This window comes from Pimephales promelas, chromosome 9 (genome assembly GCF_988280905.1).
Source record: "Pimephales promelas chromosome 9, fPimPro1.hap1.1, whole genome shotgun sequence".
NCBI lineage: Eukaryota > Metazoa > Chordata > Actinopteri > Cypriniformes > Leuciscidae > Pimephales > Pimephales promelas.
This window is the reverse complement of record NC_142777.1, coordinates 17,506,500-17,527,967: the sequence shown is the minus strand read 5'-3', so window position 1 is coordinate 17,527,967 and position 21,468 is coordinate 17,506,500. Positions and strand designations below refer to the sequence as shown.

The following is a 21,468-nucleotide window of genomic DNA, read 5'->3' as shown; positions in this document are numbered from 1 at the left end:
TTTAGCTACTGATGCCTAAACTTGTTGCTGAGAAACTGAAGTGGGACAAGACCAAGCCTGGTAACAGATTTACAAACAAATCCATCTCCTTTCTTGGAGGTGATTAATTTCAACCCATTCAATCCTTCAGCATTCAATTCACAACAGAAATCGGAATTGGCTTTTACATATGAAAAAAGTGCAAGACCTATAACATGAAAAATAAAGGTTATGGCACACAGGTTATAAAACAAACTAAATATACCAGAGCAGTGATCCCACTTCACATCATTTGAGTGCTGTCGAGTACACGCTACTAAGTGAAACACTATTCGGGTCATTTCTCTACAGCTTGTCTGTCACAGGTGGAGGAAGTGACTATAGGGGTACAAGTCCTGTCACTGCCGTCTGACCAACTGATTTGTAGAATCTAGAATGACTGATTAATTCCTTTAGTTAACAGTTCCTGCCTTTGCATCTTACCAGGCCCCTCGATTCAGCTGCTTTGGTGTCAATGTAAGAGAATAAAAAGGGTTAGAGGCGCTTGTGTCCTTAGCCGACCCGCATACACGTGACTGAAGTGAGAGCTGCGTGAGGCAAAAGTACAAGGGAGTGAGGGGCAGAGGGAATTGCTAAAAGAGCAAATGTTAAAAGGAAACAGAAATCAGAGCATCAGCAAACAACAAAGCAAGTAGGCTAAAGCAAAAGTTGGATGCTTTCAATGGTCAATTTCTTTTCCTTCACTTCTCAGCCTTTCACTATATCCCGGCACCATTACAAGGTGCATCACGTTTGTTCTTTCACAGCCCACTGCTCCTGCTCTCTCGCTTTTCCTTATTTCCCCACATCTCCAATCCTATTCACTCTTCTGCACCACAGCAGCTGTTTGTGAGCTGCTATCTGCTTCACTTGTGTCTAACAGACAGCTGTCGCCTGAGGTGACTCCAAATTCCCTTTTGGGCACCTAGCCCAAAGTGGGACATCACCTACCGAAATTCTGCTGATGCTCGCAAGGCAACGAGGGCAAACTCAGTGCAAGGACGCTATGTGCTCCGTCGTGTGGCAGCCATATCTGCATTACACTTCCGCCATGTGATAAGAGGCCTTGATAAAGTGTTCCTCTTCTCCAAAGACCTATTGCACTTGTACGGCCCAGATTCCCTTTATAAGGAGCTCACAAACACGACAACTCCTCTTCCGATTTTCCAGTTTCTCTGGATATAAGCCAAAACAAATCCCATAGTGATGCCATTCTTTAATCTCGTCCTCAATCATGATTATCAATTACTCCACTGGAAGTCACTTAATGAATATTATCACATTGTTACACCCAAAAAATTATGTTAATTGAACAGTGAAATGGATGGAGAGTGCATGGAGAGCCCTTGACAGAAGAAAACAGAACTTAAGGCCAGAATATGCATTAGAGCAGCTGGTAATGCACCAAATGACTCTGTAATTACCGTAACCAGAAATGACAGAAATGTAGAAATATGAACTACTACTACATAAAACATTAAGCTATGATCAAATTACTCAAGATATCCTCTGTGTTGGTTTGAACACGCATCACAGTTGTAATGCCTAATGGTCATTTCATTATAGACGCATTTAATTAAACAAAGTGCACTTTCAGACATCCGAGGCCTGCCGCTATCCCCTTGCAGCCATACGACCCCTTCCCTTAAAAAAGCCACTGGTGTTCTTCATTACTTCATCAGTTCCCAAGCTGTATATCATGCAGTTAAATGATGGCCTGTCAACAATCATCTAATGAGGTTCACATCCTTTAATAAAAATGCAAAAATCAGCACTGTTAGCAGAGAGTATTCATTTGCTTTCACTTTCTAACCCTTGTTCATGTTATCTTAAGGACCTTTAGCCACAATCATATCCATAACTTCAAAGTCTGAAGCAATAATTATGTAACAAGTCAGCAGTTTTTTTCTAAAAATACAAGGCTGGCTTTGAGGCATATGATGCAGGTAACGCAGACTATAACACAAGACACAAAAGTACTGGTTCAGATTCATCTTCATGATTTCAGTTTCTTCGCGGTTCCATTAAATATTCTTTTAGCATTTGAAATAAATAAAGATTGGCAATATGATTTTTTTAACGAAATTTAAGTAAAAAAACTGTCTGTGCAGTAAATACAGCGGCTGCCATGTTCAATGAATACCATGAGGTCATAAAAGATGCTGCTTTTTCCTCCTGAGCGCCTGAGCCTACTTATGCCTGTCAAGGTCTAGTCTGCTGACATGCAACAGAAGGTATGACTCTGCCCACACTCACACCCCCCGTCCACAATGAATCCTGTCACTCACACACTATAGCAAACTCATAGTTAATCCTTCACAACCTGTAACTGTCATTTTAGAAGACGGTTGGAGATGTAATTACTGACCACAATTCATTTATGATATAAAGACACATTTTGTGGGAACTTCTCATAGTTTTCAATAAACAACCATGTTGAATCTTTTCCCTATTTTACATTATTTAAATGCTAGCTGGGTGCAAACATGAATCACGTGCTGTTGTGTCATTTGAGCTTGAAACTGTGGAGTTTCAATTGAAAGTGTGCTCAAATGACAAGCCCTCAAACACAAGCCTCCCATCAACTTGCCGACGTCTAGCTGGGCTTCTGCCAGCACAATCAGCAGAGATGTCCTTGGGAGCCAAACACAACTTGAGGAATGAATCTGTGACACATCTTCAACGAGCCGCCAAGTCATTACTCACCTCTGCTAGTACTGCACTCATCATCTCAACCTAGTAAATCACCACCTGCCCACAATACAGTTTTCCGCCTGCTCGCCCTAAGACCCTCAATGGTCAGGGGATGTGGTCAACTTGTAAACAAATTCACACATAATTTACACACTTGCGACTTGAGTTACTACCTTAAGATTCCCAGCCCAGCCCAGCCACAATGATTCCTGGCCACAGCTTGCAGCGTCTGTATCTAAGTGATAACGGATGAAATGAAGCGCGACGGTTGACAATCTGCCTGTTCCAGGAGGCCGTTGTGCCATTCTCGATGGCGATCGACCAGCATTCGTTTATTTTCAGTGGCTGCAGCTGACATTTGGGTGCTTTTCATTAAAGAGAAATGCGGAGAGATGCGCTCCCTAAGGCTAACGGCACCACGGACGCCCTGGGAGGAGGGAAGACGACATTTCCACCGAGGAGGATTTTCAGAAAAGCAAAGTGAACGCAGCATAGAATGCAATGCAATTAATGTGTAAAAACAAAGTGGATGGACTTTAAGCATGCTTATTTGGCTTACTTTGCAAAGTGGGTAAAGGGTCAAGATGAATCAATCAAAATAGATGTAAAGGAAGATTAACCAAATATGAGGAGATAACCAGTGCTTAGTGGTTAAGCTCTGGCAGTTCACAAGGTTAGAAGCACTAGGTATTACACTAGTCTTTGCCTAACCTGGCCTCTACAGTGCCGTTATCCTCGCTGAACAGGTGCAAAATGACTCCCTAATAGTTTTTTTTTTTTTTAAATCCATTTAAACCATTACTACAGGCTAAAGGTTAAGTACAATCATTAATCTAGAAAAAAAAAATACACTTCTGTCGAAAACGAAAGAAAACTATCTATTAATTTAGTGTTAAATGTAGAGGGAAATGCCTGAAGGGAAGAGATCAGTGCCGAAAACTTGTTTATACAGTCAAACAGTGTTGTTGAAACAGCAATGTCACTGATCTGTGTGGTCGCTGTGTGCATATGACTTTGGAGTTCACACAGGACCATATTAGGAATAAGTGCTGGATTGAGACAAATAGAGACGAAGAACATTTGTTTCTCACAGCAACAACTCCATAACCACAAGGGAAAAGGTGAAACCTAAGAAATGTTGTGTCATTGGGCTTGAAATCACATGTTGATGATAAGTTTAATGTTCTATAGATGCATCTGCCATCTAATCATGTGCAAAGGCACATGTGCTCTTTCGTACGAGCAGGGGTACTTTGAACTTCACAGCTGTCTGATCAAAGCGGACGGTCTTTTGAGTTTCCACAAACAACCAATTCCCTGATCTGTTGTCTCAATCCACGCCTTCAAATTCAATCAAGCCAGATTACATCCTGCTTTAAGGAGCCATAACACATGTAAATATAATCTGCCAGACAAAAGTCTAAGGGCTATGAAACACCTGTTCGTTTTGATGGATCTGCCCCCCTCATTCTGTGACATCCCTTTTTATCCCAAGCTCGCATTTGAAAAATGAGGATAATTTGGCCTGACCCTGGAGAGAAAGGGAAATGTCCATCTCCCACTTCTTATAACCATCAAACTGTGTAAAACTCTGCCATTTTGAAGAGCACTGCAGCAAATCTCAGACAGGCAGGTTAAAACTGGATAAGGCTTTGCGACGAAAGCTGCAGACGCCCCTAAAGCTCGCAGTAAATAATACAAGATGGCCGTGAGGTGCATCCCTTCCTTCTAAGGAGACTGTCCTCATGTCAACCTGATTGGACATCCAGTCAGTGTGTGTTTTATTCCACACAAGACTAAATATGCTGTCGTCTGCACACACAGAGCACCAGTGTCACATCAATGTCTGAATGACCCAAGAAAATTACATTTTCCAACTTCCATTCCGTGTTTCTTCATTTAAAGGTCTTACATAGCATCTATACTACATCGTTTACAGCTCACAGCTTGAGTTTGAACATATAGTATAGGGATGTCCCGATCCGATCCACAGCATCGGTATCGTGCCGATACTGGCCCAGAACTGTAGATCGGAGTTAAAAAAATATGATCCGATATCATATCCAACAATCCTTGAATATTTGCAAAATCCCTTCCAGCGACATTCCACTAAGAAACGAACATTGTTAATATGTTTTGATTGATACTGTGAAGCTGCATTGATGCAATTTATATTGTGATATTGTAATCTATAAGTGCTACATAAGTATACTTTATCATCTTTTCAAAATCAGGAAGTTTAATGCCTACAAATTACAAAAAAGACTCGATTGGAACTACAGCAGGGTTTTAGACGTCACTAATCCATACATTTGTGTCAACCCTCCCTTCGGAAAATGCAAAAAAGGGCTTGGCCATATTTCTGTGGCTCGTCAAGTGTGTTATTTTCACCCAGTTATCAGGTCTTCTGTGTTTGAGCTTCCCACGGATGCTGTACTTCGTCAACAATGGATACAATTTATGTTTGATTATATTCCTGAAAATGGCGATTGTAATTTAGCTTTCTGTATTGCGCATTTTACGAAAGACAGCTTCCAGAATCTCCACGAATTCAAAGCCGGATTCAACAAGAAGCTGTTACTAAAACATGAAGCAGTTCCGACTTTAAAACCAGAGGCAGCAGTTGTTGGGCCACAACCTGTAAGTAGGCTAAGACTTCATCATTTTAAATGTATTTGCATGTATAATTTCAGACATAGCCTTGTGTTTTAGTTTTATCAAATGCCAGCGCTGGCTTTATAGCCACTAGGCTACTAGTTATGCTATTTTGTGTCTACGACAAACGCGTACAAACATTATGGACCTGAATTTTGTATAAATACTAATGTTGTAATGTTTTAAATTTTTCATGTATATATACTTTATGACGTTATTTTCGAATTCATTAAAGACGTAAACCAATGCCAACGTATATGTTTGTGTATATAACGTAGCAAGTCAGTTCAATGCTATTGTGTAAAACTTGAGCTACAGTTTAGCCAATCACAACACACTGGCCCAAACTAACTAATCTGAGCCCATTGCCTGTTTCTGAGGGAGTGGTTTCATTGACAAGTCAACCAGTCGTTCAAAGGACAGAGGAGAAAGCGGCTTACAATAAAGGTGAAATTTATGAAAAATAAGACTTTTTAAAAAAGAAAAACCACAAATACATGTTATATTGCACCCCATAAACACAATCATGCAAAGAAAAAAACAGTAAACCACCCCAAGCAGTGCAGCCTGATGATTGAGTGGTTTTGCAATCTATTTTGTGGGCAAAAATGAGTTTGGGCGTGTGGATAAAAAATTGGGCTCCTTTCGGATCAGTTCGGCGGGTTTTTGTAGCCGAAACACCGGCACTTCAGAACCTTCTTTAGGCGACCCTCTGTTCAGCAGGCGGTAGACTCACTCACTCACTTACATACACACACACACACAAACTGTCAACAGACACTCCCTCCCACTACCTTCGGTGTACTAAAAAAACGGTTTTGCAATCCGTCTCCTCAGTTTATAAAACTCTTTATAAAAGATTTTGACGCATATCCAAGCAAGGGCTGGTGCGCTCACACTGCATGGCACGGAGGAGCGGGCGCGAACACTTCCGTTTTCCTTTCAACAGTGGAAACAACTTAAAATACTCTATCATTTCTGGTCATACAGAAAATAACAATACATCATTCGCAATTGTTTTTATTCGTGTAAACTCAGTTTAACAAGAAAACGTGCTTTTGTAAAATAAAAGAAAACAATCAGAAGCACTTTCATGGTCTCCGTGAACTGTTTCACGTCTCAAAAATGAACTGAAACAAAGGTTAGGCTAAAGCTTGAAATGTCCACTTTTAAACAAACAAATTCAAATCGAAAGCAAACATCTGATTAATCCATAGCTAAGAATTTCTCTCTTCTCAGAAAGGAGCATAAATCACCTCTCTTTATGGTTCCAGAGACATGGCTCTTCTCATTCAGCACTGCGGGAAAAATATAATTTCCGTGTTTGGCCTTAGAAAACCAGTAAAAAATACACATTTTCCATATTAATTTGTGAACATTTTAAATGTTTAATAAAGGGCCAAAAAGTCATTAACAAAAATCTGAAAATGTAAATTTAAATTTTTTTTGCGCTGCATTTAACTTGCCTATAGTTCAAATAAAAATTTTGGCGTTTTAAAAATTACTACCTTCCATTTTTTGTTTTATGGGTTAAAAAGGAAAAACGAATGGATGCAAAAGTACATGGATCAGTGGGTAATTTTAAAGCTTGTTAATGATTAACTTTAAACCTGTTGGTAGCTTTAAGTACTGAAGTTTTTTTTTTTTAATAAACGGTGGCAGTCTTTCATAATCAACTGTTGTTGTGGACCATATACTAGAGAAGTATTTGTTCTCCATTTGAGTGAGATGTTTTTAGGTTGCTAAATGAGCAAAGTACTTTATTAGTATTAGTTCAAGAAAAAAAATATATAAAAAATATCGGATCGATATCGGTATCGGCAAATAGCCAAAGCTGCGGCATTGGTATCGGTATCGGAAGTGAAAAAGTGGAATCGCGACATCCCTAATATAGTAACAATAAGAACTCTTTCCCGTGTCCATAAGAGATAAGGATCAGTTCCAAAGCAGTGCCGTATTGTGAAAGCCCTATGGCCTGTGAGTAATTCATCTTCAATACCTCTTTACTATATCCCCCCACTCATCAACAGAATATCACACCCAGCCGTAGGTCACACCCACAGACTAGTCATCCTCTCTGTATAACCCGTGTTCCGGTTGGGTCCAACTGAGGTGGACCTCTTTGGCACTAACAGCCAAACCATTCTAATAATGGCTCCCTCAGGCACCTTCCACTGATATCAGTAAACTCTAAATGTCTATTCTCTGCTCCCTATGTGCTATAATGCAAGAAAATCAGTATCTGATACCAAACCCCTGCATAAGGCTTTACATATTAATGTGTTATAGACTGTAATGAAAGCAAAACAGCCCCTCCAGCGCCATGGATGCTCCACCGAAAGGTGCCGCTTAAATCGGGAAAGCTCTGTGTCACCTTAAGAGCAACGTATTCGTGGTTTGATGTATTTGTGGAAGCGAGTGGGAGTTTACATCTTTAGGCTTTCTGTCATTGTGAATTAGTGGGCGTCAGGAATTGTAGAATGCACTTATACACGTCAAGAGCTTTGCAATGGGAAAACAGAGTGGCGTTTTTAACATTCATTTGCACACAGACACTTCCTGACTATGCAATTAGACCTACACTTTTATGCTAGTATATTTTTAAACAGAAACTCATTAGAATTATTTTAGTATTGTATTTAAGCTTGTAAAGATAACCAGTGTCGATGTGTGGGCAACTCTGTGAAGGCAAGAAAGAAAACAACTTCAGGTCCCCAATAATCCCAGCTTTATTGGCGTTTTTTCCAAACTTGAAGAAACAAACACTCTAGTGTGCCTCACCCATCGTCGTGATGACTGTTTCATAAAAGACACCCCCAAAAACATTCCAGTCACTCCAAGAGCAAAAGACAATTTTGTTGTGACACTAACAAAACAAAGCAATACACTATACATGAAAGACCATTACTACAACCTATCCATGACCCGACTTCTAAGTAGGCAGTATTACATGAGCTACCACCAGTTGGCAACTGTTCCGTGTCATGTGATTGGCCTTTTGTACGCCATCGTGCTGCCTGCCAGAGTCTGTGGGCATTTAAAAAACTCGGATTTCCGCTTTTAAGCTGGGATTTGCACAGTGGAAAGCACAGTTTTCCATTAAAATCTGAGATGTAATGTAGTTTTATTATTGAGAAAAGCTTGAATCTGCAACACAAAGTTTACAACATGAAATCCGCAGAAAGTTTTTTAACAGCATAGCCTGAAGACTGAAAGTAGCCAACATATGAGAAAAAGAAAACACATTACTAGACACCTGTCACAAAAAGACTGTCTGGTGCACAATTTTCTTTGGGTGAAATAACCTGTGGGAAATACATTCAAAGAAATCAATAACCCATCATGGGCAGGTTAACTTCCTCAATGAACCTCCAGCAATGTTTGTCTTCCTCATGAGGATCTCACTGAGAAGAACTGAGACTCTACTTAATTCATGATGTGAAAATATGACATGTAAACTTCATATGTATAGATCTAGGTCTGGTTTACACCTGATATTTCACACCTAGGGCCTAAAATGACATGGGGATTGTCTCCTGTAGGATACAGTAGATCCTGCCAGATGTCTTCTAACCAAATCCTACAGATATATCTGGTGCAGTGGTATCATAAATGCAAGGCAAATATTCAAATGACTTGAATATTCAGACTGTAATGAAAATGCTAATGTAACCCATTGAGATTACTCCTGCTTTCGTCCAGGCACAGAGTCTAGAAATAGGGTCACACACAGCTGCGCTGCATCAGGGGAGACTCTGAAAAGCACATAGAGTTCTGCAAAAATACATGAAAGGGCTAATGGAGGAGGGAGAAATCATTCTGTATAGTGGGACAAATTCAAGTCTTTGACATAGAATAAAACTGACTCTGGAATTTTCTTTAGTGATTGCTGAAATTTGCCCTGTGGCCATAAACAAATACTGTACCCAGAGGTTGTCTTGGACAGTTTAGCTCACTCTGTTTGAGAGGGGCTACCTAGCCACAGAGGGACACTGCATTGTTGCTTAGATAATCACAGTATTCCTGTGCAAGTAAATGGGATATAGCCGTAGTGAGTGATTTTTATCATTTTCAAATCAGAGATCCATGCGGCAAGTCAACATTTCAGGAAATCATCTGGTAGGCCTCTAAAATCCATCACATCACTAATCTACGTACATACCACATTAGTGGAACATTTTAGACATACCGAACCATACCAAGTACCTCAGAGTACCATATAAATGCATGTAAATGTGGTAATCATTTAGTAACATAACATAATACCAAAGTATTGATTTGTTTTCCAGTACAAATGTCAACAAAGTTAACTTTACCTGAGAAGCAACACTGCATCAAATATTAAGACATCATCCCATATCTGCAATGGCAGATTATTTTTTACTCTTTTATACTTAAAATAAAAATGGAAAAAATGTCAGTTTAGTAGGACAGTAATACACTCGCATTAAAGATAAATTCTCCGAAAAGTTTCAATACCTTATGCACAGTTGTTGCTCTAGTAAATTTGTCTTGGTTTAAGAATTTTTAGATATTTTATTTAACTGGAATTTAATACAAAAATACTTAGTCCCTTTAAAGGCAATTCTACAAAAAAAATTCTAAACACATTATAAATGTTACAAATGTATTGCTAAAACGTATTACAAAGACTGTGAACTGTGAAGTACTGAAATGTGGAGTTAGACCGTTACACAGTTTTTCACCATTGCTATTTTACGGATTTTTTGGGCGGGGCTAAAACAGGGCTCGATGACGCACTGGAGCCCCTGAGCTCGTGGACACGCCCCTACTTGATGACGCACTGAGGCCACTGAGGCTGATCTCTCCCCAAACAATAGAGCACATTCGCATTCGCCACTCAATCGCGAGTTACTGTCAGTACTTATTAGTTACTACAGCCTACAGTTTGCTAGCTAGCTATGCCTTCGACACAGTATGCGTAGGCTACTACCTGGATGTGATCATGTACAAAACAGATTGGTGTCTTTATTTAAATTTCCTAAAAACGATCACATCAAGAAGGATTCATTTTGTGAAGAGCCAACCTTGATGGAGAGCTGAGGATCACCGCCAACACCCGCCTCTGAAGTGATCATTTTACACGGGATCGTTTTATAAACTTTCGTCGGAGACAACTGGGATTCACTGATAATCCGCGGCTACTGGTGAATGGGGCCGAAACGACTATCTCCCGCCTCGAAAGCAGTATCACCTAATATCACCGTCGACAGCTTTCCCGCTAGTGGGCGTGGTTTCAGCGCGGACACGCCCCCAGCGTTTGAGAACAGAGATAACTGCTAATTTTTTCAAGATTTTGATAGCTTATTTTACGTACTTGCTTATCATTCAAATTTGGCTGGGTGGCTAATAACACATTTTTTCTGTGGTGTGACAAACTCAGAACACATACTGAAATAATTTTGACTTTACAGGGACTATAAGAATATGCTTTCACATATATTTCCCAAATTACATCATAACACTCCTTCCTTATTTAGACATATTCAACACCTATTTGGGAGTGTCTACAACCCAATCATGTGCAGGTTCTCACTAGCGAAAGGAATGCTAGTGTTTCAAAACAGTCTTTGTACCCACGTTTGACATGTTCAAAAGAAACTGGAATGTGGCGGAGGCAGGGTACAGGTTTGTTTAATACGGTGAAACAACAGGGAGGAGTGCTAACAATTACTGCGGCATCAGAAGAAGATTTAGAGGCAGTTCAAGATTCAATTTCAGTTCAGAACAAGAATTAGACATTGTATAAAGGTCATTCAGTAAGAGCAAACTACTAACACAGCCAGTTTAAATTGCCCAAGACTGACAATCTCCAGAACAGCAGTCAAACGTTGGCAAAGCTTGCCAAATCAAAGGTTCATTGTTAAATTAGGTCATAGTCACAGAGTGTACGTTGGGAGATGCTGGTGAAACCCAGGTTATCGGAGTTCTCGAGAGGGTAAGAGAATCAGGTGCTCGCTGAATTACAAGAGAGACATAGAGTCAATTCACAGTCTTTTTTGGTGTGGTTACTGTCCCTAGCAATAACAGTCTGTACAGGAACACAGTGTATTGTCGTTGTTGACATAGGAGCCAATAGTCTTCTCAGACATCTCTTACAGCTGAGCTGAAAAAATCTCTTTGTAGTAACAGATATTGTTTGAATTGTTAGAAGATTTTCCAACGGCTGTTATGTCAAGTACGTATTCACGCACACCACAGCAAATCTGCAATTCATGATGGGTTTGTCCTACAGTCGTGTTGTGCAAGATTCTTATATAGAAAAAAACTGCTGTAACATTCCATAAAACAAGTAACGACAGTATGACACAGAAGAATCTCAGACAGTTACTCAACCATCACAGTAACACTTAAAAGACCAGGAAATGGGTCAATTCAGTCCATACGATTCGTGTGTGGTTCCTGATGTGGAATCACTGACAACACTTGACCCAGACTTGTAATTAAAAACTTGACTGCAAACATCAAAACAGTTTAAACTGCAGTTTTCACATTTATATTTATGATCCTTGATTCAAATGAATTATATCACAATTTGGTCTGTGCCTAATACAAAACTGTCATATGGATTCATTCATAATGTATAACACAAGTCATACAGTATGGACTATGAATGCACTGAAATGAAAATTTCGGCGTTATATTTGAAAGCCAATAACCAATATTTTGGCCAGTTAAATCTATATTTTTTAGAGCCTAATGACAAAAACAACAGTCTCACCATGTCCCAAGCACACATTCTCAGACCTGCGCTGAGAATGTTGGACTTAATTGTATTTTCCTTTCAAAGTGATTCCAATTATATGTCAATCCATTCAAAACCATCATGTTGAAAAGTGCACAAATTTTCTTATGATAACTTATAACTTAACGGCTTAACGGCTGATACCGATATGGTTGCAGATATATAGTGCATCCCTCCCTAGTATGGACTATGTCTAAATCCACAATACAAGCATCTAAACTGAAGAAAAAAGCCTTTACAATATATAGATGGAGCACAGATCTAAAGATAGAGCACTAGATATCTCCTGGGTTACAATAATCCAGCTTATTCTTTTGTTTACTTGTGTCACTAGGTGCTGCTTAGAAACAGATCTTATTTAATTATCATATTTTAATTAACAGGAACACCAATTAGTGTCCATCAAAGTAAGTCAAACAATAATAAGTTCAAAACGCAATAAAGAAACACAGTACATGCCATATTTAGACTGAAAGCTATGACACACCTTAGCAGGTCTATGTTTGTATGGTCTATGTACCTGTTGTTGCGCCATAGGCTTGTATTTCATGATGCTTTAGTTCACATGTTCCCATTTGCCCGCTGTACCCTGCGGGTCTGAGCTTGCCCTCCCCTGATGTCATGTTTCTATGGTAAGCATGGTACGTTCCCTTCTCATTTAGAACATGCAGAAATTTCCTTTCCTTACCCTCAGCTATTTTCACTGCTGTGTATGATATAAGACTAGGAAATAACACTCAGTTTCAGAACAACAATGTAGCTGAATATGAACAAGAAACTCACTTTTTGCATAATCAGAAATTAGTTTGAAAAAATAATTACTAATTATAAGTAAATAATTCTAGCGATCAAATAGGCTATGATATATGTGACCCTGGATCACAAAACCAGTCACAAGTAGCACGGGTATATTTGTGGCAATAGCCAACAATACATTGTATGGGTCAAAATTATAGATTTTTCTTTTATGCCAAAACTCTTTAGGATATTAAGTAAAGATCATGTTCCATAAAGATACTACCGTAAATAAATAAATAAAAAATTTTTCAATTCATTTTGAGCTATCCGCGTGTATGCCTATGGCGTTAAATGTTCGAGTGATTCCGCATGTATGTACACGCCCGTAAATGTCCGAGCGAAACGAAGCAAAATGTAGATCTAAATCTGGGGAGCAATATTTTTTTTCCTAGGATGGTAGGGGAAGACTCATAAATGGTATTAACCCCAGTGACGGGTAGGTTTAGGGACGGGGTTGGGGTATGTCATATATTTATATATACAGTACAGTAATGTCAACGGCGTTCATAAACACACTGAAAAGTGATTATGCGTCTTGATAGCATGCCAAAAATGGAAATACGAATTGGCGTGTCAAGCATACACCATTTCATGAGATCAGTCTGGATTTTTTTGCACCCTCAGATGCCAGATTTTAAAATAGTTGTATCTCGGCCACATATTTATTCTGCTTTCTGATGATGTATAAATCTCAATTTTAAAAAAAAATGCACCCATGCAACTGGTTTTGTGGTCCAGGGTCACATATTTGAAATTATGATTATCACACTGATTTTATTTACCTTTTTTTGGGCCTGTATTAAAGGGATACTCCACTTCCCCCCAGAGTTAAACAGTTGGGTTTTAACATTTTCGAATCCATTCAGCTGATTTTCTGATATTTAGAAGTAGGAAAAAAATATATATACTATGGAAGTCAATGAGACCAGAAACTGTCTGGTTACTGATATTCTTCTAAATATCAGAAAATCGGCTGAATGCTTTCAAAAACGGTAAAACCAAGCGGCAACCTCCCCGTCTCTCTCTTGAAGCCAATACGGAAGTGAATTAAACTGCAATTTATCGAGTGGCCGCTTGAGGCAGGCTGCAGAAGCGAGTCAAATCTGTATCTCCCCCATGTTAAAATGCCCAACTTTACAGCAGAAAAAAACATGTTTACAGCCTGGAGCAAAAAGTGGCTTTGGTCTATTGAGCTCATTTTTCCCTTCATGACGACTGTGAGGGGGGTGAATTTTTTTACAACTCATCTGTTTAAATTATATTTTAGCCTTAAATTTCTGCATAATTAAGGGCGTGGCCACTTGAGTGACAGGTGGATTCTTGCGGCCGCTTTCACTGCTAGTAGTTTGTCTGCTGTCTGTTAGCGTCACCCTCAGCTGTGTTTGTGCTTTTTCCAGGATTATGTCATACAATTTAATACATGTATACCTTCGCCCGTGCACGCCGTTGGATTCCGTCGTGTTGAGTATGGAGAGATCGACCAGCGCCGTGTTTCCAGCTGTTTCCCTCGCGTGCACTAATGGAGGATGTCTGATAATTTCAGTGCTTTCTCTCCGTCCATGCAAGATGCACACCCTTGAATGAGCGCGGATTTCTAGTTCATTTACTTGAAGTTCTGAAGTAATATCTTTGGTTTGACCCATCTGAGAAACTGAGAGGCGGCCAAAATCGGATTGTAAAATGGACTGAATTAAAGCTCTTTACGAACTTGACGTGAGATGCCGACTGACGTGTGCTTGCCTTGAATCACTGTCGCATGCACAAGCTTAGAGCAATATTGTAAGTAATTAAACCATTTTTAACTAGCAGAATAATAATGCATCACGATGCACATAGTTGACTACTTGTATGTTGTGAGAAATGTGTTTGATCTGTGTTAATGTATTTGTATACATGCTCTTAACTAATTGCCCCTTGTGAGATTAATAAAGTTGATAAAAAAAAGTAAAGTAAATAATCTCACTTTTATTTACGTCTTAACTATTATAATATTTCGAAGGGCAAAACATGAACTTTAACCATTGGCTTTACTTTTTCAATCAGCTGTCAGTTCAGCGGCAGTAGCATAGCATTAGCACCTCAGCTCCACCCGCGTCCCGCCTCTTTGCCCATTTTAATTTATCCGGTAGTGACGAGAGGTGACGCACTGCCAAGATGGCGACGGCCGGCCCCGCCCACTTTAGTCTTCAAAAACGCTCTTCAGAAACCTATGGGTGACGTCACGGACACTACGTCCATATTTTTTACAGTCTATGGGTAAAACTCAACAGTTTAACTCTACGGGAGTTGTAAAATGAGCCTATTTCCAAAAAAGGTGGAGTATCCCTTTAAGTTTCCTGATAAGACCATGACTTGAGCTGGTAGGATTGATCAATTTATGTGTGAATCTGATTCATCTCATTTATTTGATCCACCTACCTAATAATAATAAAAAAATACATAAACGTTTAACTCATTTCAGAGCATTTTCAAATAAAACATAAAAATATAAAACATTGTCTAAAGGCTAAAAAATATTGAGCCAAATCACTCTCTATTAGGATGCGTTTCATCTACAGGATCTAAAGACCAGAGCCAAATAATAATGAACATCCAAAATGTTATAGTCAGGTACATTCGATCTAAAGTACACTGTGTGCGTTATATAATCCTCAAATGTACTCGGCAGAGGAGAGGCTGAATCTAATACCAAGAGCTTTCTGCACTTTTATTGTTATGGGGGATGATGTGATATTAGAAAAACACACCTGCAACTTTGTTTAGCTTGCAAATATACAGGCCAACCTGCAACCATGCAAATGCTTCCTGCAGTTGCCCTACTAAACTCATGCCTACTACATTGATTTACACCACTTTAATTGAGACCAAATAACCATATCACACTATAATGAGCCATGTGAGTGCTTCAGAGATTAAGATAGAGCTATGTCCCAGAATACAAAGGTTGCATCCACTTCTTTTTTTCTGCTGAGGTCAATTTAGGACACATGATCTTTAATACGTGCGTGCAACCTGCTACATCTTAAAGGGATACTCCACTTTTTTTTTTTTTTTGGAAATAGGCTCATTTTACAACTCCCCCAATCCATTCAGTCGATTTTCTGATATTTAGAAGAATATCTGTAACCAGAGAGTTTCTGGTCTCATTGATTACCATAGTGTTTATTTTTTTCCTACTATGGAAGTCAATGAGACCAGAAACTGTCTGACTACTGATATTCTTCTAAATATCAGAAGATCTGCTGAATACATTCGAAAACGGTAAAACTCAACTGTTTAACTCTGGGGGAGTTGTAAAATGAGCCTATTTCCAAAAAAAGGAATGCCTTCATATAAAACAATAGCAAAATGATAATGCTAGCATGAAGCATTTCTCCAGGAATCCTTATAAAAATCTAGTGAAAGCTTTAATCTGTAAAAATCTAAAAAATGAGAGCTATTAACTAACACCTATCCAAGATGATAACAGTGGACAGCATAAAACGAAATGGCCACTTCCATTACAAAAAGGATAGTTCATCCAAAAATGAAAAATCTGATCATTTATAAGTTGAGTAAATTTCTGTGGGATTCTATGAGAATTGAGAAGTCCACATCACAGTTATGATGAAAACACAAAGGAAGAGCCACCTGACAAATGATAAAATCATTGACAGCCAATCAGAATGCATCAGATTTTAAAGGGATACTCCACTTTTTTTTGGAAATAGGCTCACTTTACAACTCCCCCAGAGTTAAACAGTTGAGTTTTACCGTTTTCGAATCGATTTTCAGAAACCGATTTTCTGATAGTTAGAAGAATATTAGTAACCAGACAGTTTCTGGTCTCATTGACTTCCATAGTAGGAAAAAAATATACTGAAGTCAATGAGACCAGAAACTGTCTGGTTACTGATATTCTTCTAAATAGCAGAAAATCATCTGAATGCATTTGAAAACGGTAAAACTCAACTGTTTAACTCTGGGGGAGTTGTAAAGTGAGCCTATTTCCAAAAAAAAGTGGAGTATCACTTTAAGAGTCAAGCAAATAAGTTTAACTACTTCAGCGTGCTTATGACAAACAGAATAATATATTCTCTTGGTGTAAAGTAACCAAAAACAGGCTTTAGTTCTCTTTAGTTGTTGCTCATGGTGTGAATTGGCCTTTGCTCTCTTATGACTTAATGATTTTTTTTTTTTTTGTAGTAACAAACATGGCTATCTTTTAATTGCAGTGAGACTCTTCAAACGCTGTTGCCAAATGCTTATTCACACAACACTGCAAATCACAATGAGTTTGTCTTCAAGTCCTGTTGCACAGCATTCTCTTCTAGAACTAATGTTTTAACATCCCATGTAACTACATTATGAGCATGACACAACAACAAAAAAAAGCAGTTAATCAATCTTCACATCTAAAAGACTAGGAACTGGGTCAATGATGTGTAATGAAAACTCCAAATGAGTGACCAGCACTTTGTTCAATATTTCTCCTTGTGTGCTACACAGAAGAAATGCAGTCATCCAGGTTTGGGACGATATTACAGCAGAACGGTAAATAATTGCTAACGTAATGAACACAGGCGTCATTTACAAAGTTAATGTACATTTATAGATTGTCCAACAGATAATCTATAAAAGAGAGTTTATGTTACAGCAGACTGAGGACTAAAGTTACAGAAAATAGCATTCTAACCTTGGTCCCATATTACTAGACTAGTTGAGCTCTTAGCTGATGATGGATTGGTATGGGCACATCATTGATATCAAGACCCCTTCTTTCCACAGTCTATCCGCTTTCAGTCCAAAATTGACATTGATCTGTTACAGAGCATTCCCAGACTTCCTCACGTCCCCAAAGAGAGATGGAGGACCCAGATGAAGGACCTCTGGGGCTTCAGGAGAGGAAACGGCCCTTCTAATAAATACAAGTGCACCCTGAGAAAGGCAACAGACAGTGCTATAAAGTAATTGGAGTGAAAAGAGCAAAACATAAACTGACGATCTTGAAGCTGCAGCCAATTTATTGAACCACATTTAGAGCTAAAGCCTTTCTGTAAAAAAGAAATCAAATTATATTCCTGTGATGTTTTATGGTATCTCATTCTCTCTCAGTCTCTCTCTCACTCTCTCTGGATTTCAAACGAATAGACTAAAAATGTGCTGTTAGTTCAAATCGGTTGTCAAGTGAATTCGAACCAGCAAACTCCAACCAGAACATCTTAAACATCATTTCATTGCCGCTGATTTGATTTTATGGTTCAACTTCACAGCGATAAGGCAAATGATAGAGATAATGTTTCAGTAAACAAGCACACACAGGGCCAATTGTCTAAACTCGCTGTAAAGACCATGTAAACCCTGCATATTTATGATTTAGAATGAGCATAAAATTATGAGTGGAAATGAGAGGAGGCACAGCTGACTGACACAAGCTGGTAGGTGTGGGAAGTCATTTCATGGTGTAAATACATTTGCCTGACTCTGTCAAGTTAGGTGACTCAGCCCATATCACGGAAGCTGAACACATAGCACTGCAGTGCTGCACATCACGACAACTGCGAGCTCGCCTGCATGAGAACTGGTGCAGTACAATGTATTTCAAAACCTTAAAACGTTCAGATTTTATGTAGTGAATGTACAAATGTCAACTGCGGAATATAAATATGCAGCGAGGCGGAGAAACAAACTGAACTGAAGGTCTTTTTTTCCCAAAGCATTAATGATGGAACTAGCCTACATATCTATCAGCTAGGCCAATAAATCGGCTGATATTGGGCCATTTTGAGATTATCGGCATCAAGTTTCAGCGGACAATGCACAATTCTTAGCATCAATGTTGAATGAATTTGAAGTATTATCAAAAAACAAATTGGGAGCTATCATTTTTATATGTGTGCGTATGAATGCTGTCTCTGGCAACCCAGCTTCCATTGATTCATAATAATCATCTTAATCATAGTAAATATTTTCAAAACAATATTTTTTAAGCATGTAAATGCACGAGAACATGAGTTCTGGTCATTATTGTGAATTAATATGTGTCTCTCTTCAGCTACTCAATTATGATACATTGCATATAATAATTTAAGTCGATTTTTTTTTTTTTTCTATGAAAGATTGGGAGCAGGTCTTTTACATTTTCCCCACATAGATCAAAACATGTGGACAGAGAAGATCAGGACAGAGAATTTTGAAGATTAAAAATAAAGCGTAAATCCAATTTAGTTTATCCCTAGAAGACGTTGCTGCATGCATCACTTATCTGCATGGATACAAATAGTGTTTATAAATAATAATAAAAAATGCGAATCTTATGCTCTTTAGATGCTCCTAGAGTGGATGGTGAATTATTAGTCGTGATCTGAACAGCTCCACTTTGCGCAGCGGCAGCAGTCAGTCAGTCAGTCAGTCACGTGCACGCCCGGAGAAGGGAGTGTGTGGCTTTCGTGGACGCGCGTCAGAGGTCCCGCCCCTTTCTCATTCTACTACGTCTGCGAGCGAGCGAGCACATGACTGCAGTAACTGTGTTCTATAACTCCAGTCACGAGGATGGAGTACTATTACACTGACCAGACTGCGCGCTTACGCCAATAACTCGAAATGAGCACATTTACAACGCTTACACTATTCCTGGTGACACAAGGTCAGGACAAACGTCACCGAGCGCTTTCTCACGGCATTGAAATGTTTCAAGGAGTCCGAAAACGAGTCGGTGACACCTGACACACAGTAGCCTACGTAGCGCGCGATTTGTTGTAAACATGCATAATTCAAATCGTGATACGGAAAATCATAGCATATTTGATCTGCGCGTGCCCTTTTTTAGAATTTAAGATGAATGGCAGTATTCTGCGCTTCATCCATGTCTAAACATCTGCGTATCATGTCAGTGATGTAACGTAAAAGTGTCCGTATATGTTTCCAAGTAAGCATAAGTGTTACTGTAACTCCCTATTCTGCGTATATGTAGCCTATCTATAAATACAAATTTTGCAGTGCGACAACAGCTTGTTTGACATGACAAGCACGAAAGTGCAAAATGTACAGCGTTAATTTATTAATATCGACAGCCATAGCACATGGTGACCGGATCGTTTGACTACTATGGCACCAAGCTCTTATTTTGTAACAGTTACGCAAACGCTTACGAAAACAATACATAATGTCAAATGAGCAAAGAGTTCCGTCTCTACACTATATTGTAAAAATATATATCACTGCTGTTTGTAAACATTTTGTATCCTACTGCATTCATTTATTCAACTTTATAGGGTACTGGCATACTGCGTTTGTTTAATAGTTTACAGTTTAGCTCAAGCAAAACAGGTCAGTTATGAATATTGTGCAATTATTCAATTTTATCCTGTAATAACTGCATTATTAGTACCAGTACCGACTAAACATTACACGTGATGCATTAAACAACAACAACAACAACAAAAACCTCTAACAACGAACTTGAAACTGTAAGATCCCATCAAGAAACTTAGTCAAGTTAAGCGCTCCCACGTGTCACACACACACACAGACCGGGAAATTGGTGTGATTTTTGGCAAACTGTCGAACACACTTGAACTTGTTTCATTACACTTGTGAAGTCATTACCCTTGCCCTAATCGCTAATCCTGGAAAGCAGACTTTAAAAAGCGATTATTTGTACAGTATTCATCTATAAGACACTTTTCGTATGCATGCATTATTCTCTGTGAACTCCACGTGAAGCGCAGACGTCAGGGACTCCAGACGCCGGCTGAGACGCTGTGACAGCATCGATGAAATGATGGAAGTGTATCGCGCCACAGACAGTAACATGCAAAAATACACCCGGGGAATAAGAGCCACGATTCCGTTGTACCAGAAATTGTCCATGGCTTACCTGACTTCCGGAGTTTTCAGTCAAGTAATTGAAGACAAATGAAGAGAGCTCCTCATCTAACAGTGAAGCGCAGTCCGCCATCTTCTAGAGAATGAGAGGAGAGGAGCCAGAGAGCTCTGCTATACTGCTCTCCCTCCCCGCATGCAGTAATGATCTCTAACCGACCGAGGGCAGTGTGTTGAGCTCACTGTGCTTCCCAAACATAGCTGGATTAAATAAAACCGCAGAGATTTGAATTATTTGAAGGTGCAGGTGGGTTTAACACAGGTGGTGGCTGAAGAAGGATAACTGCAACTGAAGCTGCTTTTGCTGCTTTTATTAGACAGTGTCTATGATTCATTTATGATGCTAGTTTATGTCCAAAGTTCATTTTAGCCATGCGCAAATAATATAAACTATAGCTAGTGACCACACAACCCACCAAGCATGTATTTGTATGCATCCTTTAATATACCCATAGACAGTGCAGTACATAGCCTACAACTTAACATTTTGGGCCTTTAGAGTGCTTTTTTTTATTTAACAAATGTAGCCTACTAATTAGCCATCATTACATTGAATTAATAATTATACACTACCATTAGGTATATAATTGGCTTGTGTCCACTGTAAATATTAGCAAAAAAAAAAAAAAAAAAGGTCCCAGTTTATGGTGATAAAGTTTGATATATGAGTAGAG

General features: G+C 39.0%; 1 protein-coding gene across 2 annotated transcripts in view; it reads right to left on the bottom strand.

Annotated features, from left to right (window-relative positions):
* Nucleotides 1-21,045, bottom strand: part of ppargc1b (peroxisome proliferator-activated receptor gamma, coactivator 1 beta) — a 54,032-nt gene extending 32,987 nt beyond the window's left edge. Inside the window, exon 1 of one of the 2 annotated variants that reach the window (XM_039648648.2) lies at nt 20,790-21,045. In XM_039648648.2, the coding sequence (XP_039504582.2) occupies nt 20,790-20,870 (81 nt within the window). In that variant the 5' untranslated portion in view covers nt 20,871-21,045. The remainder of the gene's footprint in view (nt 1-20,789) is intronic. The other variant, XM_039648647.2, reaches the window with a different exon arrangement.
* Between the last annotated feature and the right edge of the window lie 423 nt (nt 21,046-21,468).